The sequence below is a fragment of the Hippocampus zosterae genome, chromosome 17 (assembly GCF_025434085.1).
Source record: "Hippocampus zosterae strain Florida chromosome 17, ASM2543408v3, whole genome shotgun sequence".
Taxonomy (NCBI): Eukaryota; Metazoa; Chordata; class Actinopteri; order Syngnathiformes; family Syngnathidae; genus Hippocampus; species Hippocampus zosterae.
In genome coordinates, this window is record NC_067467.1 from 10,524,869 (window position 1) to 10,549,656 (window position 24,788).

A 24,788-nucleotide genomic window follows, 5' to 3' on the forward strand; every position below is an offset into this window, starting at 1 on the left:
CGGTATTCCCGCACGCTCCGCTCCCAAGTGCTTTTGTGTTCTGCGCTAAACATCAGGAAAAAAAACCCTGAAAGTCTGGTCCATGTGCCACTTCCTTGATTAATCCAAAGTGTGTGTTTTCTTAACTCGGGACAAAGTATGACTTTTGAATAGAGATAAGCTGACATGTTTTTTTTTTTCTTCAGGGCCAATATTGACTATTCGTAAAGGAGGCCGATAACCAGTATTTGGAGCCGGTATTCATTTGCAGTAAAAAGTAAAATATTTGTCAAACTGTTTGATAATACAAACTCCCAACACTTTGTTTAAATGCCTTCAGATAGATTTATTAAACAGATCTTCATGTTTGCCACAGTTGGTATTTATTTTGGTAGGCACAAAGTGGGTAAAAGGTATTCGAACGTCCCTGTCGTCACAATCCTCATGTGCCTCCTCTCCCTTTTTCATGCCAGAAAGAGACCAGCATGTGCTTCAGTGTCGAGAGTGACATTATTCAAGAGGTAAGCATGAGAAGGTGTTCCTAACATGGCTCGTTTTTCTCTCACTTTGCCCTCCTCGCCAGAGGTCAGGGTCACTGTCGGAGTACCTTGGCGGGGCCGAAGTGGCCCAGGTTCTCGCAGGACTCGAGCCAGCGTTGGACGTTGGCGGGTGCCGGGGAGGCGGACCCGGCGAGCAGTAGGCAGCAGTAGCACGCCACGTCGGCCAGGGAGACGTCGCGCCCGGCCAGCCAGGGCCCACGGCCCAGGGTCAAGTTGAGGGTGCGCATCACGGCGGCCCGCTCCTTGGCGCCGCCCTCGGCCAGCTGGTGGAAAGCCGTGTCCACCCAGCTGTCCACCAGGGTGGCCGTCGCCGCGTCGGACGGGTACGGCGCCAGCAGCTTGAAGAGGAAGCGCGCCACGCTGGCTTCGCCTTCCACGGGGCACATGTTCTGAACGCTGAACTTCATCTGCAGTTTGGGGACTGCGGAGGCAAAAAGGCATCCGGCGGTTACACGCCGTAAACAACATTTGTTTTCATCACAGGCCACGCGGTAGTCACAGTAAGGTCCATCAATACTGAGGCGTTAACACAATGCTCATCTTTCTGGCTCCTACCAACACCACAATGGATTCCAAATGAAAGACGTTTGACACGCTATCTCTGGAATGGTGCCTTACCCTCTTTCCATATGAGGGTGAAGCCTAACTGGAAGAGATGCCGGGCGTAGCTGTCCGGATGGCGCGGGCCGAGGCAGGATAAGAGCTGAGGCGGCACGCTGCTGACTGAAGAGTGGACATGGACGGTGGAGAGCACCCGGTAGCGCTGGCACAGCATCTTGTGAAGAACCAGGAGGGTGAGCGGAGGCTGCGCCGGGTTGGCGTTGATGACGATGTCACGTAGGGCACCGAGGTCCTTGAGACAGAGGAGGACATGTTCATACACATTTATCACAGGTAAAAATAAACAACGGAGATAATGTGGTTGCCTACGAGAACAGCTGAACTTGATCCAGGATTAATAAGAGGTGCTTAAAATGGTCGGTAGGTGTCTGCCAAGCACTAATTCCAATTTGCATCCTACCTTCCCCAGTAGCGTGTCGAGCTCGGCCACGCCCTGGAAGGAGCTGGAGCTTTGGGACGAGAGGCTGCCTCTGACTGTCAGGTCCATGTCGGCGTCAGGCGTGGTCACCGTCTTGGCCAGGCCCTCCACGGCCGCCTTCAGCTCGTACAGTTTACGCATGATCTCGTCCTGACGGGCCTCCAGGGCTCTGACAGAGGGGTCCACTTCGCCATTCTGCAGACAGGAAATAATTCCGGTAAGATCAATTTGGGAGAGATGTAGGACAGGAAGTATGTTTTTTTTTTGGGGGGGGGGGGGGGGGCGGACGCAGTAGGAGCACATTGAGAAAACCAAATTAAGCATGACGGGAACATGCAAAGTCCACACAATTAGAACAAGAATCAAGCAAAGGGTCCACGGCCATGCAACTCCATCTTTTGACGTCCAAGTAGTTCAACCGAGAATAGACAGGCTTCTGGTAGTTAATTTAGCATAGCGAGCATTTAAAGATAAAAGGGCGGGCGAATATCAGAAACTCTGGGGCAGATGTACGAATCACTCATTCACCGTGCAGCTAAACAATATAAATAATAAACAGTGTTTTTCCTGTGTTCAAAATTGTGTGGTGGCCGCCTCCAGCTAATTTTGTGCCGCCCCAGCCAAGGCTAACTGTGCTGATTGAGCGAATGATGTCCCTTTCCGTCAGCCATGTATTTTAACTCCATTTGCAGCATTGCGCCACTGTGGAGGCGCTATATCAACAGCAGTACACAAAAAGACCTGAAGCAACTTTCAAAGAGTAAACATATCAAATTGTGTTTTGTTTGTTGTTTTTTTTCACACTAGTCGGTGCTATCGGCATCCTGATTTTCCCCACCAGATGGAACAAACAGGTAAATGTTGCTGGGGGTAGAGGGGGGGTGTCTTCCAAGCATGACGTGTTTATCCAAATTAATTTCCCTTCATGTCAACCACCACTGTCTCAATTTCAGCCAGGAAAAAAAATGATAAATCAAATTTTTATGCCGCTTTTCTCAAAGCTCAGGTGCCAACGATTCCAGGTTCTGGCGTCACTCGCTAGGCCACGCCCCTTAAAGGCAACGATCCAGCACGCCAATACTACAATGTGTACAGTAACAGCAATTAATGAAATTGGTTTCCATTCCCGTTTCTTATGTTTTCATACAATATACTGGAGTAATATTTTTCTTCATCAAAAGTAGTGTTTTGGGGTGGTCTGGAAAGAATGAATGGAATTTCAATTCATTTAACTGCGAAAATGTTCAAAAAATCACCGAATGAATTAAAAACGTAAGCCCGTTTTTTAAAAATAGAATCTAGTCGAGATCTTTTCGAGGCGTCTGCAACAAAGCTTACAACGAAAAGGTTTCTTGTAATTATTACGACATAGAATTAACATTTGGAAGGTCGCGGCCAACGTCAGCGCCAATTGCGTTTGAGTTGCATCAGCAGCCCGAAATTTATCTTATCAACTAGGACAGCTAGCGCACTAGCGTCTTCATAGCAATATGACTAGCAGGCTATACGTTTACTACCCAAGTATAACAGACGTATGGTAAAGGAAAGAGTGAAAAATAATCTTACTCGTAAAGAACTGATTTGTCGTTTACCTGCAGCGCGTGTTCGTGAGTACAACTGTTCGCCGGCTTTGCGTGGACATTTGCTAGCTTGTACATACAGGTGGGCAAATCAACCTTGACGTCATCCCCGCAGATCGGCTGTACCTTGTACATGCTGGAGGGCACAAGTATTTCAAGGGGCTCAAAAGAAACAAACAAAAGGACGAAAAATAAGCAATCCGGGACGCAAATTAGAAATGGAAGGAATGTGAGCTTGACAGCCAACAACAGCCCACACACCGGAAAAGACCGGAAACACCCCCTTGCGACAACGACAAAACTCAGTTGGCCTGAGTTTACTTTATTTTCGGAAACCAAATTTGAATATAGTACGCGTGTGATTAAAAAAATAAGTTTTTATTTATTTTAATTTACGGTTAGATATTTTTTAAAAATGATTACCGGAAGTGGTAATGTGTTCCACATACACCAGACGGCGCACGAGCATCATCTGTGTTTTACAAGATCAGCTGTTTGAAGTCAAAGGTCAAAAGAAAAAAAAAATCTAATTTAGTGTAAGCGTTGATGAATTTCCAGAGGTGGCATAAGTAATCACAGTGTATTTGAGTAGATAGATAGATATATACATACATAAATAGATCGTCCTGCAGTTTCCTCATCATGATGTCAATATATTCTCTTCTAACTCAACCTGACTGGTGAGTGATGTCTTATCAATCAACAAAGCAGTTTTAGGATTGGAAATCAAGTCTGTGCAGGCTAACGTTTCAATCACGAGTGGTGTTTTGACCTGATCAGACACGGCAACACAATCCCACACCAGAAAGCAATTCAGCCTTGCTCTAATCATCTACAGTGACATGTCCACTTGTGGTCGCCTCCCGTCACCGCTTTACACCTGAGCTACATTCACTCCCTGGCACATAATGCTCGCACGTGGAACTTGAGCACTGCTGAAACCTGACAGTGACGAGCAAGAGCTTTAAATGATGCATGAACAAGGGATGCACATATTATGAAGGCTACTGCTCCCGGGTCACGCAGGTGGACTTTCGAGGCGAAGCAGACCTTGTAAAGGTTCGCACACTTAAGTCATTGAAGTCAAGTGTCATTTTGATTCTGTGTAATGAGCTTCTTTGTTTGCCGTCTCAAAGACGAAGAATTAATGATGAATAAAACAAGTCACACTGGTAAGCGCACTGCTGCTGGCGAACTTGCATAGTTAGTCCAGTTAGGAAGCGTTGAGTTCCTCAAACAGTTTTAACAATTGTCAATACCCCCTGTTTAATATTTAGTGCAGTTGGACAATGAAGAGCATTTGTGAATGATAAATGTGTGCTGATCTCAGCCAAATCAATATTGAAAGACTGAAAATAAATACTGTATTGGCATAATTTAATGACCATTAAAATCATTAAACACAACAACAACTCATGCCACATTTGTTTATGTATTCATTCAGGGAGCTGATTGGTAACCACAAGGGACCCAGATGACAAGAACAGGGAGAAACAAAATCAAATGAGGAAGACAATGATACACAAAGAGCTAAAACCAAATCGAAATAATTATGAAACTAAATAGAAACCAAATGACACCAATAATTAAAATGCTGTGGACCCCATTGAATGCTCCAAATATGGAATGTGAGACTTGAGGTTGCGATAATTTGAATCAGTTAAGGAATGTGGAAAGAGGAAATAAAGGTGAAAAACACTGTCTTAATTTTTAGACTTTTATTGTGAAAACAGGAAATTATTCTCGAAACAAAGAATGTGTATTTTGGAATTGAAATGGTTTGAATCCATTAAACCATTCATGTGGAAAGAGGAGGGAGAAAAAAATGTAACTACTGTAATTCTTCATTTGGATAGTTCTTATCATCTCCTCAATTATGTGAATGTTGAGCTTAAAAAAAAAGTGGACATGTCAATAACTTTAAAAAGAGTTTGACGCAATATACCGGTACTGCAATGTGTGAAGATTTTGTTTTTTCCCCAATGGGAGCACGATGGCCAAGCAGTTAGCCTGTCTCCCTCACAGTCGAAAGAATCTGGGTCACCCTTCGTGTCTGTCTTCATGGCTTTTCAGTCCCACCACACACACGAGACCGAAGCAATTTGACAGTCTGCCTCCAGAATTCCACAAGTCAAATTACCTTTGTTGTTTTAACGCCTTGTTGGCATGCGTAATTACGCCTTGTCAATCTGAATTTCTTTCACTGCAGCTGATTGCCTCCCGAAAATAGCAACGAATTAACTCTATGCATGTCTATTTTCTTCTTAGGCAACACCTGCTTGTTTACGACTTCAAGAAGCAGGTGCAGCGTTGAAGACAGGCCAAAAACATCTAACACCTTTCCTTTAACAAGGAAATCACGCTCACTTTTGATTGAGACTATCAGGAAGGTACTTCTTTTTCAATACATTTATTGTTTATATGTTATATGTTTTTATGTTTTTATGTCTTTGTGACTTAATGAGTCCTGTATGTGTATTTTGTAAATGGCTGGCTGCTTCCACATGATTGCGCATAAATATATTACATTTAAAAATTTGCCTGAATATAGAAAAAAAAACATTTAAAAAAATAAATGCAAATGTATGGTGATTACCGTAACCTTTTCATGGACCCTGTAACCTGATGACATAATAAGCTGTCCACTGTAGTAACCGTTGTCTCTCAAAGGGTTAAAAGTGAAATACAACTGAATTGTACTTGGGCAGTGATTGTCTTTCAAACCACAGGAGGGAGCTCGAGTACCACGAGTAGGACTGCACTGCAGTACAAACCTTGCCTGCAAGATGAATTCCTGCGGCATTTGTGAGTTCACCAAACCCGGGAATCCATCTTGTCCTAAGACCACCGATTTGAACTGAGCCAATCACAAAGCAACAATGTGTTTTGGGAGTCTCTATTTGCAGCTGTGACGAAAACCTTTCTCGGTTGACAATCGGCTTGATTCTCAAATTAAACATTGTGCGATTAAAGACGCCCCTTATCCGCATATTAAATTGCAAAAATGACAGCTGTCACTCAATGCCATCATGCCATCTGTGGAAATAATCGCGATAACAGGACTGAAAACAAGGCACATGCCGGTGATGACATTTTCATCCGTTTGCGTGATTAGTGAAAACAAAATGTTGGCAGATGCGCTGCAGGCCTGCTGTCTCATGCATTATATATGTCCTTCCTGTGCGCTTCAATCTTTCACCGGGTATAGGATGGCAACCGGGCTCAGAGCAAAACCTGGAAAGAATTCAATATCCAAAGTTGTACTGAACTCACGAATAAAATGGGCCGAACTGCGGCTGAAGCTAAAATGCGCTATGAGCTTTCCGAGTGAGCTGAAAGGGCTCTGTTGCAACCTAATAGAGACCCTTGAGAGAATACACCTAGAATGACCCCAAAAATGCTTGCGTCTCAACTTTTCAGTTCAAAAGCACTTTTTCACAAAATTCAAATAAATGCTATATTTACAAAAAAAATTATAGCCACTTAGAATATCGATTTTCGTCATTAATCTGGACCTTTTGACCTCTTTGTTTTGTTTTTTTCTTCTTGGGTCTTCTGGGTCAATAAATCAGACCAGCGCATGTGATGCATATTTTGAGCGGCAAAAACAACTCAAGACATTTCATTTTCATGTGACGACACAAATTGCGTTGAAAGAATGAAGCGACTTATTTACATTTTCCCAAAAGCCTCATGAGAGAGCCGCAGGTGGTAACGCAGGGACTGGAAGAGTCACAGAAAGGCACACAAATAGGCATCCTTGGAAATGTAACATGTTTTGAAATTAGCCATTTGTTGTCAAAGAGCACGTTGTGCACGCGTGTAGACGAGGATCCCTCCCCTCTTTGATATGACTTGAAGATGGGACCCACATTAAACTTTGAAACGGCCTTAATGAGTAAAATGAGCCTGACACCCCTTTCTTAATCTTACTTTTTTTTCTTCTTGAAGACAATGCAGTGAGAGCATCAATAATTGATGATTTAAGCAGATAATCAGGCCATCCCTCACACGGCGTATTCAGACCTGATCACTTACACACAAGCAATATTTGAGGTGAGGTATCACGATTAATAAAAAAAAAACACACACACATACAAAAAAAAGACTGCATGAGAGCAAGTAACACACTGGCGCATAAAAATTGCACGAGTAACTGTCGTCAAACTAGTTTTCAACCACAGCATAAAAAGGAATTAATTTATATAGATGCAAGGAATATAATTTTTATTTTATTTTATTTCAGAGGTGGGAGTAAATCACATACGTGCAAGTGGCAAGTCGTAGGCTTCACGTTTCAAGCAAATCCAAAATTATTGTGGACCAAAAAAATAAAAAAATCAAGTCAAATTGCCACCAAATTTCAAGCAAGTTGAGAGTCAAGCCCTTACTTAGTTCAAGCAAGTCACAATACCTTGCTCAGTCACGACCAATATTGGCGTGATGATACAATATATATTTTTTCACTGATCACAACACAAAAATTGTGTTTAAAAATTGAAAGAACATTTACATCTCGTACAGATGTTGGATGGATGGATTACATCTCAAAAATGAAAGGAACAATAATTAAGAATTTATTGGAAGTGGTTTCTGACAAAGCAGGCTGTATAATTCCATCCATCCATTTTCCGATCTGCTTTTACCCTCACAAGGGTCCCGGTGGGTGCTGGAGCCTATCCCAGCTGTCTTCGGGAAGTACATGGAGGACACCCTGAACCGGTTGCCAGCCAATCGCAGGGCACACAGAGACGAACAACCATCCGCGCTCTCACTCACACCTAGGGACAATTTAGAGTTTCAATCAGCCTGCCGTGGATGTTTTTGGAATGTGGGAGATAACCGGAGTACCCGGAGAAAACCCACGCAGGCCCGGGGATAAATCCACACTGGGAGGCAGCAGCTGGAATTGAACCCACAACCTTTGCACTGTGAGGTTGACACGCTAACCACTCGATCAATGCCCTGTATAATTCCATGGGCTTTTTTTTTTTTGGTATGTTCAATAACTTCAAGTTGAAGAATGCCAAAGCGGCCCCAGTGTGCTTCCATTTTTTAGCATTTTGCTGTGCAAAGAAAAAATCTGAACAGCCTGTCACAAGTTGACCCGTTTCGGCAAAGACACTTGTTGTCACATGACCTTGTTGGGTCGTCGCACATCATGAAATCGTCAACACGAAACCAATTTTAATATCGGACGTTTGCTATAATAGCCCGGACGGACGTCAAATCAACACAAGTGGTCGGATCAGTGAAAGATCTTGTTCAATTTGGGCTCCTCCACCCAGTCGGTGAGCATCGAAGGCAGTTGTCGGTTCGAATCCAAGTCTGAAGATAATAAAGCACGGTGTGTTTCAAGCAGAAATATTGAGGTGTAGTCGTCGTGAGTAAACCAGGAAGCGACCCGTGAACATACGAACAAATATGATGCGTGTCCAGTGTTTTTTTTTTCCAAGTTTTGTCCACTATTTAGGATTTGCTCTCGGCCTGTCCAGGTGTGCCACGTTGTTGTGAAAGCTCTCTTTAAATCCAGATGAGTTAAGATGAGTCATCAGTTTGTTTCATTGTTTGTTTGTGGGCCTGTTCCTTGCTTTCTTTCAGTTGGTTCATTGGAGTCGCTGGAGAACGTTTTGTTATTTCCTGTTGCTACTTTGAATTGTGTTTCTCGGGGCTCTTTTTTGCATCCGGGGTTTTCCAAATAGTTCCCTTTTTGCCAACATTTTTTAAAAATTATTATTCTTTCTCTCTTGTCTTGCATGTCTCCCTGCTTCCCCTTTCTGCCTTCACGGTACAAATCCGTGACAACATTGGTTCCTTGAACTTTGACTTTGCTTTGTTCATTTCAAGTGTTTTTGTTTGGTTCAAGTTTATTTCACAAAGCTGAGGTCTTGATTAGCTTTGATCGAGCCCAAGTGACGACTCCAGCGATCACCTCCTCTGCTCATATTCAAATGCGCACACATCCAGTTATGAATTGTGCGTTAGCAGCTTCAATACAGGAATGTGTTGACGTGCACTTTCGGGTGTATCATTCCAAGTGATATTGTCATTGCTGTCTTATATATCACAAAAGGCACACTGGGAAGAAAAAAAAAACGAGACAAGCCGAGATACACTGGTTTTATCATTTTTATTTCTCTGGGCATATTAGATGACTTTAGCATTTCTTTGGGGGCGGTAAATCCTTCAGACAAAAAGTGGGCGGGGCCAGTGATGATGATGTTGACCGTATGGTTGACTTAAGCGACTTCTTGATGCCGTGTAAAATGAGAGACAGTTGGAAAAAAAGGGTCGCACGTGTTTAGGACCGCACCATAGCTTGGAACTCTGTGGACGAGAAAGAGAAATGGAATGAATGCTTGATTGCTTGGAGGTAGCCAATTGGAGGGCTCACCCAGGATGGCAGTGTCACCCAGAATTAAATGACCCCAGTATTGCTAGTTTGAAGTAAAATTAACATTGGCAACGTAACATCCAAACTCCAAATGAGAAATCTTGTCACAGCAGTTATTTGCGGCGAATGAAAATCCCGTCTCGTGTTTCTTCTCTGAGCTGTGCAGCACTCGTACCTTCGAGTCCAATGCGGCCGTCGTTGTCTTCATCGGCGGTGCTCAGGAAGTTCTTGGTCTCTTTCTCTGTCAAGACCCGGGCGGTGGGACTAAACCTCTGGAGAAAAAACCTACAAACAGCCAGAGGGAACATGTGTAAACCCGAGATGTCGAAGGCCTTGATATTGCTATCCGTGAAATTGTGTGGCACTCACTTGAGCTCCTCCTCTTCAATGTAACCGCTCCCGTCGTTGTCAAGAATGCCGAAAACCTTCTTCACATCCTGCGGGCTCTTCGTGGCCAGGCCGCACACCTGGAAGAACTTCTTGGGGCAGAAAGACTCGGGCCCTAAATCCAGGACGTAGTGGAACAGAGCAGCGTTTGCAATGTTGCCTCAAGAGTCCGGATCCATCCATGCATTCTCGAAACCGTTCACCCTCACCATAATTCTGTCCATTCAATTTGCGGTAAATATTTTGCAACGCTGTCAAGTCGCTGACTTTTGTGCTCAGGCCAAAAAAAGTATGATGGCGCCCTTTGGTGTCGAGGAACTACCGTATTGGCCCGAATATAAGACGGTGTTTTTTGCATTGAAATAAGACTGAAAAAGTGAAAAGTGGGGGTCGTCTTATATTCGGGGTCTAGACAGTCTATACCCGGGGTCTATACCCGTTCACGACGCTAGATGGCGCCAGATATCAATGAAGCGAATGCTGATCTTAACTCCCCAGGCTAAAATATATAAAAATAAAAATAGCGGTAGCACGAAGAAGAAAAATGAAAAATAGCGTTAAGAAGGAAAAGAGAAAAAAAATAATCGAAGAGTTAACAGAAAATGGAGAAACGTAGTGACAATCTGGAGAAAAGTGGGTCAAAAATAGGCCAGGTTAACCGGCAGTTGAGGAGAAGTTATGATGTCATTTACATTAAAAAAAAAAAAACAGAAGCCATTCATTTATGAATGTGATTGCACTTTAGATTTAAATGAGGCAAAATAACATGCTTTTCCTCTCAACTATATTGTTATAATCATTTGTACTGTAATTATTTTCTGTATAAAAATGAATTTGGTGTTCAAAAAGAACTTTCTTCAAACTTGAGTCTTGAAAAAGAGGGGGTCGTCTTATAATCAGGGCCGTCTTATAGTCAGGCCAATACGGTATAAACTATATTTTGTTATTATTACTTTTATTCTGACTTCAAGATGGCGCCGCAAGAGTGGCTGCCTTTACGAATTTTTGTTCTTCTACTTTCATCCTTTCATAATTTTGCTGCTGTAAATTGGGAATTTCTCCATTGGGAGACGAATAAAGGTTTTCTCATTCTTATGTTCAAAGTGAGTTGAGGAGCTTTGTTTCAACCAAAGCAGTGCTTTGGTATTATCTGCTGGCATGTTAGGGCCAAGAAACTATGTTGAAGTGAGTTGAGAAGCATCAAGAAGACAATGGTAGTTCTATGGTGTCATCTTATGGTGACTGTCGGAAATTACGAGCATTACTTGTGGGGGGCGTTCATCACTCACTGTAACTGAAGTGAATAAGACACAGTGAAACACTTTCCATTTTTAAAATGTATTATGATTATTTTTTTAATACAGCGCTTGTAATTAATAGTAATATGCTGTTTTGCATTGTACACATTGCATGGTACAGTGAGAATTACCGGAATGTTCCCGTGTTGCAATCAAGTGACAACTGTGGCTTCTACTTTTTGCCTTGCCTCCAGGATATGTACGCTGCCTTTATTAGCCTGTCAAATTTGCATTATTTGTCCAACAGAGGCAAAGTGAAATGTACATTTTGATGCATGAAGTGCAGAAACATGCATTGAGATTTCCAGTATCTATTGAAGTCCTTTTCCTTAGCTCGGTAACAGAAACATACACATAATGATGGTGATACTATTGTACAAATGAAAGCAGCGGGCATAACGACACAAACTGTGAGTGCCAGAGATGCGCGCAAATTCAAAAGACAACGGTGATGGAGGGGTAAGACGATACCTTGGCAGTCCTTGATTGCATTGCTGATGGCATCGGCGGAAAGGATGGATGACAGCGACATGTTCTTTACCTGCAGGTGCAGGCAAAGCTTGAATCATATTTCACTGCAGGGGCAATAAGTGTCAACAGACGGCTTCGGAAAGTTCCCTCTTGCCTGATAATCAAATAATCAACTATAGGGCCGAAATAATATCGCCTTTCCTTTCAGGGATAATTCAATTTCAACATACAAGCTAAATGTCAGACTTACCAAGTGAGAAGGTTGGCGGGCCAGTTGTTGATGCAGCAGAGAGGAAGTTGGGCTGAGTGTTGACTGCCGTCGTCAACTTGGCTTTTATAGGCCCGGCTGCAGTGACAATGGGCTTCACTTGAGTTACCTGCCCGTGGATCGAATTCTAACCGGCCGCCCGATCCGGTTTCCCAGCTACCTAATTAACCTTGACTATTTATAAACGCCCACGGCCAAAGAGACGGGACCCCGTGGACCTGTGGAATGCCCTTGAGAAGAGCAAATTCACTTCAAATGTATACGACACTCCCGCCCGTGCGACGCTCCCCATTGTCGGTCACATACATGGCATCTCCTTGGGTGGCGTCTTTTTAAGTACTGTATACTTATAAAATGTTTCGGGCAGTCCGGTGGGTGATCCAGTGCTTAGCGCGTCAACCTAACAGTGCAGAGGTTTGATCCCGGCTGCGGCCTTCATTTGTGGAGTTTTTATGTTCTCCCGGGCCTGCGTGGGTTTTCTCCGGGTACTCTGGTTTCCTCCCACATTCCAAAAACATGCATGACAGGCTGATTGAACACTCTAAAATTGTCCCTATGTGTGGATGTGAATGCGGATGGTTGTTCGTCTCTGTGTGCCCTGCGATTGGCTGGCAACCGGTTCAGGGTGTCACCCGCCTACTGCCCGAAGACGGCTGGGTTAGGCTCCAGCACCCCCCGCGACCCATGTGAGGATTGAATCTAAACATTTTCTTACAGACCACTGACAGTTTTTAGAAACACTGCACAGAATGTTTCATCGACATTCTGGGTTTTGTTTTTGTCATGGTGAAAATTTGGCAAGCAGCACAGCAAGGAAGCACGGAGACTGTTGAGATAAGTTTACAGTCCCTCAGGATGCAGAAAACAATACACCGTTTTTAAAAAGTTGTATGAATTTTTTTAAAATGATAAACAGTGTTATTGCGAGGGATTACTTAACACAATGCAAGAAACTTACTTTTTTTGTGCTTTGCTTTCTGCAGGTCAAATTCTATCACTTATTTGTGGATTTTTGCCATTCCCAGGCTAGCCTCGACCCACTCCCCAATGAATAGTGGCTGTCACTGAATTAATATCATCTAATGATTTGTCCATCCGACTAACCTTTGGGAATTCAGGAGGAAGCCAGAGTACCTGTCGAAAACCCATGCATGCAAAATAATAGACAAAAAATCGCCGCACAGAATTCAAACCCAGAACCTCAGTGAGGGTAACGTAAAAACAGTTTATGGAAGAGCTGAAATGGAATCGTGGCATTAAAAATTCCTTTCGATGGGGAAATGGAAATTGAGTTACTGTAATCAGGGGTGATAAGGGACAATGTTTCAGATGATTAAAATGCGATTAATTATATTTTATTTTATGACCCAGCAGTCCCCTTTTACCCACAAATTGCGGTACGAGCGTACGTCACAGAATTAAACTCATAGTGTACTAAATCACTACTACGACCTAATTTTGGCCTATCTTATCCAGCATGAGCAAGTGCCACTAAACTTAACTTTTTTTTAAAATCACACATGGCAATTCGTTATCCAATTGCTATCCTTATCTTTTCGAAACTCAATCGTGTCCCCTCAGAAAATAAACGGATGGGCGGCGCTGACACCGGATCGACAGCGGGATTCAAGCCACCGCAATTCAGTCGCTGTATGGATGTCATGTGCCAAGGCACCCTATTCTATTACCACCGATCATTTATTTATTTACATTTACAAAGTAGAAGTTCCTGTATCACATTTTTTGGTCTAGCCTAAAAAAATGCATAAATGGCCCGAACTGAACAATGATAACTCGTGAAAATTACAGCTGCACTTGGACAAAAAAATATTTAAAGCAGGTCCAATGGAAATTTGGATCTGAATGTTTTTAAAATGTTATGTTGGGGTGGTGCTGGTGTTGAGGCAGTGGGGTGTGACAGGATTTATGTATCTTATAATGCAAGTCATTTTAATTCATACTTTTTAATCATGACTTTTGTGTCGAAAATCGTCACACGAAATCGAGGCGCGTCTTGTTTCAAGTGTTTCGCTTTGTGCTGGCGCCATCTAGCGGCGTGCCATCTAGCGGCATCTAATTTGATGTTAACGAGACTGACCAAGCACAATCTTTTCTCCTCAGGAAAATGTTAGTAAGTACCATGTGTCGTTTTTCCTGTCCACAAGTTTATTCGGTGCTTTTTTTCAGTCAGATTGTCACATAGTTGAAAAGACACATGCTGAACCTCCGATAAGACAGAGAGGGACCGTAACGAAAGAACATTTCTTCGTCCCTACCTTCTGTTCCTGGAAAGTGCATAGTTTGGAAAAAAAAGCAAACTCGATCATTAAGACATGAGCAATCATCATTTTTGTTGGATAGTGTGTATTGCGTCGGAGAAAACGTCTCTTAAGCAATTGTATAAAAACGCTTTGTATTCAGATGAAAAGGGGGGGGGGTGGTGGGTGTTGTTGTTCCATGGGAGCGGGTGCTGTTGGTCACGTGCCACTTTACGCCTGAACCAAGGTGGTAAACTCTACAGAAATGAGAAGGCAAAATCAGCATTTGTGCATTGAGCTCAGCAGTGCTTGGCGGTCGTACCGTCAACGCCGATCTTGCCGTCGCCGTCGGTGTCACCGGCCTTGAGGAAGGCCTGAGTCTCGGCGTCATTCAGGGTGCGCGCACCATGCCTGAAATTCTGCAGGAACAACCTGTGGCGGACGCGCGCATCGTCAGACATAGCAACTTCCTCCATTTTCATTTGGAAGGGCGCTTCTTTCATTATAATCGATTTGTACTTTTTAAACTATTATTCTAGAAATACAGTATATAGTTTAAAATTTTTATTGTTTTATTCTTACATGTATTTTCTTATTGTATTTGCTCATTTTCGGCTCGGATAATGGGTAGAACTATGGATATTTTATGTATTTTTGTTTCTTATATTTAATTATTTTGTATTAGTTTTTTTCTTTCTTTCCATCTTTGACTTTTATTTTATTTTTATAGTTTGATTATATATATATATAATGAGGGACGAACACCACCCGAGGGGGGTGAGAAGAGGATTAAAAAAAAATATATATATATTTATATAAATCCTCGTCTCACCCCCCTTGGGTCAGTGTCCATCCCTCATTCAGCTCGGGTCCTCTACCGGAGGCCAGGAAGCTTGAGGGTTCTGCGCAGTATCCTTGCTGTTCCCAGCACTGCACATTTCTGGACTGAGATGTCCGATGTTGTTCCCGGGATCTGTTGCAACCACTCATTTAGTTTGGGGGTCACTGCCACGAGTGCTCCGACCACCACAGGTACGACTATCACCTTTACCTTCCAGGCTCTCTCCAGCTCCTCTCTAAGCCCTTGGTTTTTCTCGAATTTCTCGTGTTCCTTCTTTCTGATGTTTCCATCACTTGGGACCGCGACATCCACTACAACCTCTGCCCTTTATCTATGATCACGATATCTGGTTGGTTCGCCATTACCATCTTGTCAGTCTGGATCTGGAAGTCCTATATATATATATACAGTATATACCCTTATACCTGTATATAAAATTTAGTATTTCTTGCATTTAAAACCAATATTTATTTAAACATTTAAAACTACACTGTTGAACATCACATTTTATGTATGTATGTATGTATGTATGTGTGTGTGTATATACAATATATATATATAATATATATATTTTGGGGGGATATATATATATATATATATATATATATATATATATATATATATATATTGTTATTGTTATTGTTATTGTTCCCCACCGACTGCCCAAAGTCGGCTGGGATAGGCTCCAGCATGCCCATGACCCTAGTGAGGATAAGCGGATTTGAAATTGGACAGGTGAAATGTATAAATTTTTGATGAATGTGCTCAAATGATTTGATCCACTCTTTACAATGTACCAAAGGTTGTGCACCTGTACATGGATGTCGGTAACAGCAGCACGGCTAACCTAAAAGCATTAAAGACATGCAGTTTGGCTAACCCGTCCCACAGTAAGTTCATTGAGCCGTTTGAAATATCTCGCATCACTTGTCAATCATTTGTGAGTTAACCAAACAGCAGAGGAGAGCATCCAAATGTCCTCAAAATGAACAAGTTTCTCGCATCACATGATGTTAAAAGTGCGTCCTGTGTTTGGTGGCCCTTCTCTTACTTGAGCTCCTCCTCCTCAATGAAACCACTCCTGTCCTGGTCAATGATGTCAAAAGCCTTCTTCAAGGCGTCCAAGGGCTTGCCAGCCAGGCCGCTGGTCTTGAAGAACTTGTTGTGGTCGAACGTTCCGGCGTCTGGATTTTAAGTGTCACCTCAGCATGATTAACATATAAAAGAGTGTGCGTGCGTGCGTGGTTTTCTTTCTACCTTTGCAAGCATCCAGGGCTGCAGCGACCTCAGCATCATGCAGTATACCGTGCAGGGCCATTGTGAGATGCTGTTTTCAAATCGAAAATGTATCGTCAGGGATACATATTGCAAAAGAGACATCATGATTCATCAATGTTCCACTTTTAACAAATTCACATTGGCACGTGCTATGTAAACATCAAATCATCCGATAGTCAGGTGTTATAGCAGCATACAGTAGATCGTTTGACAAATAACCATAACAAGACGGTTATATACAAAGACCTTTTTGAGTCTACTGAATGCGGCTGGAGATGAGAGGACGACTAGTTGATCTGCGTCGATTCAGCTTCGGTCCCCAAGAATTGACTACCGCATAAATTGATCTGGCCTGCCAAGCAATTTTCCACTCAAAGGAAGCATTTTTTAAAAATTAAAAACTCACAGGACTTCTTCAAAAACATGCAATTTAAAAATCTTTTAGAAGGACAGCGTTCAGGTCCAATTAGAGTTTGTAACGCAGTCGGTTTCCAGAGCAAGCTTAGCTTTCCTCCCAAACTTCATGTTCTGCCTTAAAAAAAGAATCAAATTCTCCTATTTTCATCTTGTTGAATCAAACTCACCTCTTGGGGTGGGGAGGGGGTCTTTGTTTTGGACGGTACGGATGATGCGGGACACGAGTCGGGAAGTCGACCACAGTGATTGCCCGGGTGTCACCGCTGACCTTTTATAGGTTCACCCCATCGAAATCTGAGGCACTGGATAATTGACACCGCTCAAATGGGGAAGTGTGGGTGGGGGGAGGGGGGGGGTGCAAGGGGGTGAACATTTTGCCACCGTAGCCAGGGAGCGCTCTATTTTTAAAGTTTCACAAACGAAGACGCTTAAAAGGTGCGCTTGAAGAAGTCTATCAGCCACCCCTTCCTTGCTAAGTATAGTACGACGCCAGGGTGGGCGACAAACTTATGTGGTGCTAGCAACACAGCCATATTAAAAAAAGTGGAGCTTTGATTTGAAATGGACAGTCCAGGTTTGAATTGTAAATGGTTATAAATGGCAAAAAGATTAGCGCAGTCTCGCCCGTAATATCAACAGCTGCTTTTGGGTCCCTGGTCGAGCACACGGGAGGTCAGTCAGTGCCCACTGGTGCTTCTGGCCTTGACGTTGCAGATTATTTTTCCCATCTAGGTGGCACTACTGTCCCGTGTCGGGGGTGGTCTTGCTTGCCATCTGTCACTATTAACGCTAACAAGCCCCAGAGAGAGTCAATTTGATAGATGCTGAGGTGTCCAAGATTCTTTTTATGCAAGGTTATGCCGTAGGGGTCGCACGATTTGAGCAAAACCGGAACATCACATTGAACTGGACTGACTGAGAAGGGCCCCAGTGGATATCGCTGCTAATGGAACTGTGTGCTAGCATAAACCAATTAAGCCCCCCTCCCCTCCCCCAAAAAAGTGCATCCACTATTAACTTCTTGCATTGAAAACCTGCGGCATTGTTTTACCCCTGCCAAATATTCAAACCCGTTCGAGTGACATCATCACCGTCCCCGCGGGTGTCTTCCAGTCTAGCGGCGCACAAACAAGCAAGCCCACAAGAGAGAATTTTTTTTTTACACCAGAAGAGTTTTTATTCCCGGCTTTTTCACTCTGCCTCAAAAAGTGCAGATGGTGTACAACTTGCACATGTTTCAGAACATTCACACGCAGCAGTGAAAGGATGTGCTCCAATGTTGAGAAATAGTCCGCAGGCAACCCATAAATAAACTATAAAAAAGATGCTTTCGGCTGATGGGATTACCGGATCCAGTGAGGAGTCGGTGAAATCAAGAGGGTCTTGGTCAGGGGGAATTTATTCCTTGACGAGGGCAGTAAATTCTGGAGGAGGAGAAGGCAAAAAAAAAAAAAAAAGACATGAGGGAGAGCTTTGGTGGTTAACCAATCGCAAATTGTCTTGGCTTTCAATTGTGTTGCACTTTGGTTTTCTTTTGACACGGTAGCGATTTCTGATGCCTTTTTGACGTTGTGCATTCAGTCCCGGGCTTTTTCAGACCCTACTTTACCCTCCTATCTGGATTCTTAAAAAGAAACATGGAAAAAAATAGTTCTTGGAATTGAATGAGTTTTAAAGGTAAATAAAAACTCATTGGTTGCTTTTTGCGTGAATTTGAAATTTGGGTAAAAAAAAAAGTTTTGGGGCGTAACCATGTCAGGAATGTCTTAAAACGGGAATGTTTCATGCCGCTTTTGTTTATTGGACTTTTGGGTGCTAGGGAGTGGTTTTGTGCTTCTAATGGGTGGAGAAGCAACAACCACTGTGCCTGTTCAGACATGCGTTCATTTAAAAACATAGCCCAAGGCAACATTACACTGTGTGTGTGTGTGTGTGTGTGTGTGTGTGTGTTTCATGTCAATTAAAATTCTTTTGTTTGAAGTATTTGTGACTTCTTATTTCGCTTGCGTTTAATTAGCTTAATAGCACACTTGGCTACGTCATGTTAAACAAAATTTTAGCTAACTGTTTCCAATGCAGAAAAACAGCAGTTTTGTTTATTTCTTTAGGAAGCTTGCAGTTCACGCATCCAAGTCGAGGTTCAATCAGGGCACCTGGACTTTTCTTGTTCGTTAAAATGTTTTTATTATTTGTTTCTTCTGTTTTCTAAAAAAATGGCTCATGCTGCTTAGCTAGCGATGACGTGGAATTTACTGAAAAAAAATAGCTCAACTAATTTTTTTTCTTTCTAGGCTTTTGTGATTTCTTATTGGATGCAATCAAACTGAAGGAAGCATGGGAGTATAATCAATAGGTCATGTTGGCTTTGTTAACGTTGGATTTCTAATTACGCCTTTGTGATGACGTATTGCAGTTCAATCTGACATTAACGTCAATCAAATGGAACATGACAAATGTTTTGGAATCCTAGCCACACAGCATTTAAGACGGCTTTCTGTTATATTTATATGCTTATAGTTTATAGATTTATATTTTGCATTTCTAAATCAGATGAATATTAATGAATGCTGTTTCCAATTGGTGGAAGTGCTGCTTCATTTGAAATCCAGTATTTGGACCAAATCCATTTTTGAGTACCGGTAAGTTTATGTATAAGCATTAGGAGACGTTTTACCATCAATGCCGATCATGCCGTCACCATCGCTGTCACCGGCGGCGAGGAAGGTTTTGGTCTCCTTCTCGGTGAGAGCTCTGGCAGACGCAGAAAAGTTCTGCAGGAACAGCCTACGAACCAGGAAAACCCGAGTAATAAGCATTATCCAGAAACAAATGCATCGGCACATTAAAAAAATAATAATAATAATAATGTTGATATTCTTGTAAAACTGCATAGTCTTGTAAAACTGCATAGTCTTCTAGTTTCTGGAACTATAAACTAATTTGAAATTCTAAACTTGAAATGCACTTTGAAAATTTCATTTTAAATGACTATAAAATGTTAATAGCTCCTGGAATTTTTTTCAAAGCATTGAGTCATTTGAAAAATATTTCGGAAAATGTTGATTTCAAAATGTTACTAATTTTCAATTCCAAAGAATGTTTTTAATTGGCTTTTCTTGAATCTTGGATCTTGATGCATTGGAGTCAATAGAATTGTTAGCCTCATACCATACGCGCCCAAGTCACAGTATATAATTGAAAAAACTAGAAAGATGTGGCATTAGAGGTGTAGCTTGTAAATGGATAAAAAGTTATTTAGAAAACGGATATCAGTACGTGCAACACAACAATAAAAAAACGAATCAACTGAAAATCACTCACGGAGTTCCTCAGGGGTCAGTGCTTGGTCCAAAACTATTCATCTTTCTATAAATGATATCTGCAAGGTCTCAAAACAATTTAAATGTGTCCTATTTGCTGATGATCCAACTTTCTACTGTTCTGGAATAAATCTGAAACAGCTCCTGACAACTGTAGAAAACGAATTAAACAAATTAAATAACTGGTTCGACAGAAATAAATTGTCACTTAACCTGAAAAAATCGAAGTTAATTATTTTTGGCACAAGACCAATCAAACACCAAGCTAAAATTATGGTTAACTCAATTGAAATAGAAAGAGCGTATGAAACCAAGTTTCTCGGATTAGTAATAGACTCAAAACTATGTTGGAAACCACATATCGATAACGTAAAAAGAAAAATAGCCAAGACCGTAGGGATCCTCTACAAAACCAAGGAAGTGCTAAATAAGAGATCTTTGTACACATTATACACTTCATTATTATTACCATATATGACCTACTGTGTGGAAATATGGGGAAATGCCTGCAAAACAAACACACTCCCTATTCTTAAACTACAAAAAAAAAAGCAATTAGAATTATTAATAGATCAAAATATACGGAACCCACAAATCCACTATTTATCAAATTAAATACGATGACATTTTATGACCTGGTTGACTTTAAAATCGCCCAATTAATGTACAAAGCACACAATAACCTGCTCTGCCAAAACATTCAGAGGTTTTTCGAAATTCGAGAAAGCAACTATGAATTAAGAGGTACCAACTTATTAAAAAAACTCAAAACAAGAACAAACATCAAGCAAAGAAGTGTATCTAGCAAAGGTGTTAATCTGTGGAATAATCTCGAAACGGACCTGAAAATGAGTAAATCGCTTGCTGAGTTCAAAAACAAATTCAAAAAAATAGTACAAACAACCTACCGGTACATATATCAGAGTTAAAATGATAAATTCTAAACATTAAATATAATGATAAATCAGAACTAAGTTGATAAATAGAGAAAGGTATTGAAATATCCATTATGTATGTAATTATCCAGATGGAGACAAGAGAAAATTGACACAAGAGTGCCAGGGTGAGGATATATATAATCCCGATACAAACCAAAAGTTGTAAAAATATCACGGTTAAGGGTAAAGTATGAGCCTTAATGGAGACTTATTACTTTTTCTTTTCTGATTGATATAAAAATGATTTAGTAGATATAAACGCATAACGGGGTAGGACTAGATAAGTTTTTTACTTCATCCTACTCCCTTGAACATAATAACTGTGTTGAATGAAGACTGATTTCTTTCTTTTTACTTTTTTATCTACCGTACCTTATTTTCTGTCAAATTATTACTGTATGTTTTATGTTCAATAAAAAAACAAACAAACAAACAAGTAATTTTAAACTTAACGGTACCAACAGCATAGAACAAAACAAATCACTCATAGGTTTGCGAAAACCCTTAAGTCCATCTTGCATGTGTTTGGACGTCTCACTTGAGCTCCTCCTCCTCAATGAAGCCGCTGTTGTCCTGGTCAATGATCCGGAAGGCTTTCTTCACATCTTCGGGTGACTTGCTGGCCAGGCCAGACACCTTGAAGAAAGTCTTGAAGTTGAACGATTCGGGGGCTGCAAAGCAAACAACAAAGCGCAAGACAGCAAACAACTGTTAAATGAGGTAGAGAAACTAAATGAGATAAGAGGTAAGGTACAATGAGAATGATACGATAGGATGGATTTGATGAAATTGTTTAGAAGTTGATGAGATAAGATTGTGAAGATATCTAATTAAACTTGCTATCTAGCTAGTTAGTTAGGCTAGCTAGCTAGATAAAAATATCTCTTACAGCAATAAAATTTTAAAGGTTAATTTATTGCCCCGAAGACTGAAAAAATATCATTTGATGTCATCCCTGCTCCCTAAAATTAGACTGAACCATACATAGAAATATGACGGAAATGTCACCTGTTTGTGATACGTGTCATCAGAACCATACTTTTTTCTTTTCAAAATAATAGTAAAAAAAAAAAATATATATATATATATATATATATATATATATATATGGTTTCAATTCCCAGTTTTGTTTTGTGAGTGCCCCAACCCCTCTGAAAAATGTGAACCATTCCACAACTCACGTGATCCACAGGAATTTTCATCACTGAAATCCTCTACAGGCCATGGGAAAAGCAAAAGTCATGCAAAAAAAAAAAGAAATCTGTAAATTTGATGCGATTCCAACTATGACTAGTGGGGTTCCGATCTAGCGTCAGTCTGGCAAATTATTTTTTTTAATCAAACTATGTTGAATCATGGCAACGCGCTAATCGGCTCAACATGCTATGTGCATAAACACCACATTGCTACATTTCACGTATTGGCTAATTTCATGCGCAACGCTCACTTTGTTCCTCAACAGCATAAGAAAACAATGACATAATGAAAGAAAGTGGCCCAAGATGGCTCAACCAATAATTTCAGGCTTTCGACGCGTGTAAAATCCGATTTTTAGTAGGAAAAAAATCTGAAATGTTAAATCACTTTTACAATTCGCGGAATTCGGTGGAATGGCCCATACACCGACAGATGGTGGTAACTGAATGATGTACAGTAAACGACATTTAGATTTACATTACCTGAACAGCCATCCAGAGCTGCTTTCATCTCGGCATCATTGAGGAAACCAGTGAAGGCCATTTTATTGTTCTGATCTACAAGAGGGAGAAACGGCAATGATGATCATTTGTAAATAAATCACATGCATGGGGTGAACTTCAAAAGTGGATTCAAGTGGACAGCTCGATGACTTTATAAGGGCTGCTCAAACCATCTCAAACTGCAAAGTATTCCAAAGGAAGTACAACAAATCATCAGCACGATTTAGTTTACGACAAAAATGTTGACTTTTCTGTTATCCGACTGCAGAAGGGGGTCTTCCCAACAAGATACATGTTGTCGCTCTGCCCCCCGCCCCCTCCATTAGCAAGCACAACGGATGCCACCATCCCAATTCACAATTGCTCGTCCTCCACAAATCCTCTGGAGTCCTGCAATCTGTTGGAATAATCGCCTTCTTCCTCATTATGATCATAATAGTCCAAGGGAGGATGTAACCAGTCTTTGTGTGGCTCCTCTGTTTTTGGTGGTGGTGGGGGAAGAGGGGGAAGGGGGGGGGGGTCTTTTTGAGCGTGTGCGCACTCACCTTTGCGCTGCGCGTTGAAGCGAGTGACAACAACCAAGGCGGATTCCGAGTGAATGTCCCCAACAGCGCGTTGCCTGCCTCTTATATATCCTCCAGCAACACCATTTACAGAGCTTTGGGCTCCGGGTATCGGGTGCCAAGATGCAATGGTGCTCGAAAAAATGTGTCTAGTAGTCCGGTCTATTTTTAAGGCAACAAATGAGGGATGCTTTCATGTGCGCCTCGGCCAATTGGTGAAGGGTCCGAGAAAAGCCGAGCGAAGTCCGCTGATTTGCACCGTGTTTGACTTTGGAGTAAAAGTCAGAAGTCAAATGTGATTCGAGAGTTATGAAGGGCGACGTGGAATCAAAAGAAATGTGCGCGTAATGGGGTTTTCCTGTTCGTGGTTGCAAGTGACAACAACACTCCGGAGGTGTTGATCGCTGTGATGATGACTTCTATCTTCGAGTGAAAGCCAGATGCTCATTGACACTTTTATATCGGGACCCGAAAAGACTAGGGTGAAAAGCCCCCCGGGGCTACGTTGTTATTTATTGACATTTACATGCTTGTCAGCATTTTTCAACCGTTTCTTTATTTAAATAAAGCCCTCCCCACCCCCCTAAAAATACTTGGGGAAAAAAAAGTTAAATGTTCACTTTTACCGCACATTGTTATTCGTCACTCACTTTACATAATCATACATAGGTTACATCGTTTTTACTGCTATATTAAAAAAAATGTTTTTCCTGGTTTATTAGAATAATGCCGCCCGCCCCACCCCAAAAAAGCTAAAATTAAGCTTTTAAGTTTCAAATCACAATTGAGCAACATTAATAAGTAATATGCGCAAATGAGGTAGCTGAAGAAAATTAAAGAACAATAAGCAAACAAAGTAAAATGGGATACATAACGATTTCAAAAATATCCATCCATCCATTTTGTAATCCGCTTGATCCTCACAGGGGTCGCGGGTGTGCTGCAGCCTATCCCAGCTGTCTTTGGGCAGTCGGTGGAGTATATCCTGACCTGGCTCCCAGCGCTCATCCCCCAATAAATTAATAATAATAATAATAATAGGGGCGGCCCGGTGGTTAGCACGTCGCCCTCACAGTGCAGAGATAGCGGGTTCAATTCCAGCTCCGGCCTCCCTGTGTGGAGTTTGCAGGTTTTCCCCGGGCCTGCGTGGGTTTTCTCCGGGTGCTCCGGTTTGCTCCCACATTCCAAAAACATCTATGGCAGGCTGATTGAACACTCCAAATTGTCCCTAGGTGTGAATGTGAGCGCGGATGGTTGTACGTCTGTGTGCCCTTCGATTGGGTGGCGACTGATTCAGGGTGTCCTCCACCTACTGCCCGAAGATGTCTGGGATAGGCTCCAGCATCCCCTGCGACCCTTGTGAGGATAAGCGTATCGGAAAACGGATGGATAATAATGATAATAATAGTAATAATAATAATAATAAAGTTCTATGGATAGCTCTTAAAGACATATGTCAATTAAGGAGAAATTAATTGAATAATAGTACCGTATATA

General features: G+C 41.8%; 4 protein-coding genes across 5 annotated transcripts; all 4 read right to left on the minus strand.

The window, feature by feature from the left end:
- Positions 1 to 300: 300 nt before the first annotated feature.
- On the minus strand, positions 301 to 3,447 carry aimp2 (aminoacyl tRNA synthetase complex interacting multifunctional protein 2). 2 transcript variants are annotated; one of them, XM_052048156.1, is made up of 4 exons: positions 3,285 to 3,447; positions 1,561 to 1,773; positions 1,158 to 1,392; positions 301 to 960 (listed from the first exon to the last, which is right to left on the minus strand). In XM_052048156.1, the coding sequence occupies exons 1-4, from the start codon at positions 3,291 to 3,293 to the stop codon at positions 572 to 574; spliced, it is 846 nt and encodes a 281-aa protein (XP_051904116.1). In that variant the 5' UTR covers positions 3,294 to 3,447; the 3' UTR covers positions 301 to 571. The 2 variants fall into 2 exon arrangements, with proteins under 2 accessions (XP_051904116.1, XP_051904115.1); XM_052048155.1 differs by having other exon boundaries at positions 3,171 to 3,445.
- Positions 3,448 to 9,271: 5,824 nt separating this feature from the next.
- pvalb8 (parvalbumin 8) lies at positions 9,272 to 12,124 on the minus strand. The gene is made up of 5 exons (XM_052048214.1): positions 11,959 to 12,124; positions 11,709 to 11,778; positions 9,922 to 10,054; positions 9,728 to 9,837; positions 9,272 to 9,485 (listed from the first exon to the last, which is right to left on the minus strand). Exons 2-5 carry the CDS (start codon positions 11,767 to 11,769, stop codon positions 9,460 to 9,462), a joined length of 330 nt encoding a protein of 109 aa, XP_051904174.1. The 5' UTR covers positions 11,770 to 11,778; positions 11,959 to 12,124; the 3' UTR covers positions 9,272 to 9,459.
- Positions 12,125 to 14,121: 1,997 nt separating this feature from the next.
- LOC127589169 (parvalbumin beta-2-like) lies at positions 14,122 to 17,056 on the minus strand. Its single transcript, XM_052048212.1, has 5 exons — positions 16,938 to 17,056; positions 16,333 to 16,402; positions 16,127 to 16,259; positions 14,557 to 14,666; positions 14,122 to 14,491 (listed from the first exon to the last, which is right to left on the minus strand). The coding sequence occupies exons 2-5, from the start codon at positions 16,391 to 16,393 to the stop codon at positions 14,466 to 14,468; spliced, it is 330 nt and encodes a 109-aa protein (XP_051904172.1). The 5' UTR covers positions 16,394 to 16,402; positions 16,938 to 17,056; the 3' UTR covers positions 14,122 to 14,465.
- An 869-nt stretch (positions 17,057 to 17,925) lies between these two features.
- LOC127589170 (parvalbumin beta 3-like) lies at positions 17,926 to 23,574 on the minus strand. The gene is made up of 5 exons (XM_052048213.1): positions 23,274 to 23,574; positions 22,708 to 22,782; positions 21,567 to 21,699; positions 19,445 to 19,554; positions 17,926 to 18,194 (listed from the first exon to the last, which is right to left on the minus strand). The coding sequence occupies exons 2-5, from the start codon at positions 22,766 to 22,768 to the stop codon at positions 18,169 to 18,171; spliced, it is 330 nt and encodes a 109-aa protein (XP_051904173.1). The 5' UTR covers positions 22,769 to 22,782; positions 23,274 to 23,574; the 3' UTR covers positions 17,926 to 18,168.
- Positions 23,575 to 24,788: the final 1,214 nt, after the last annotated feature.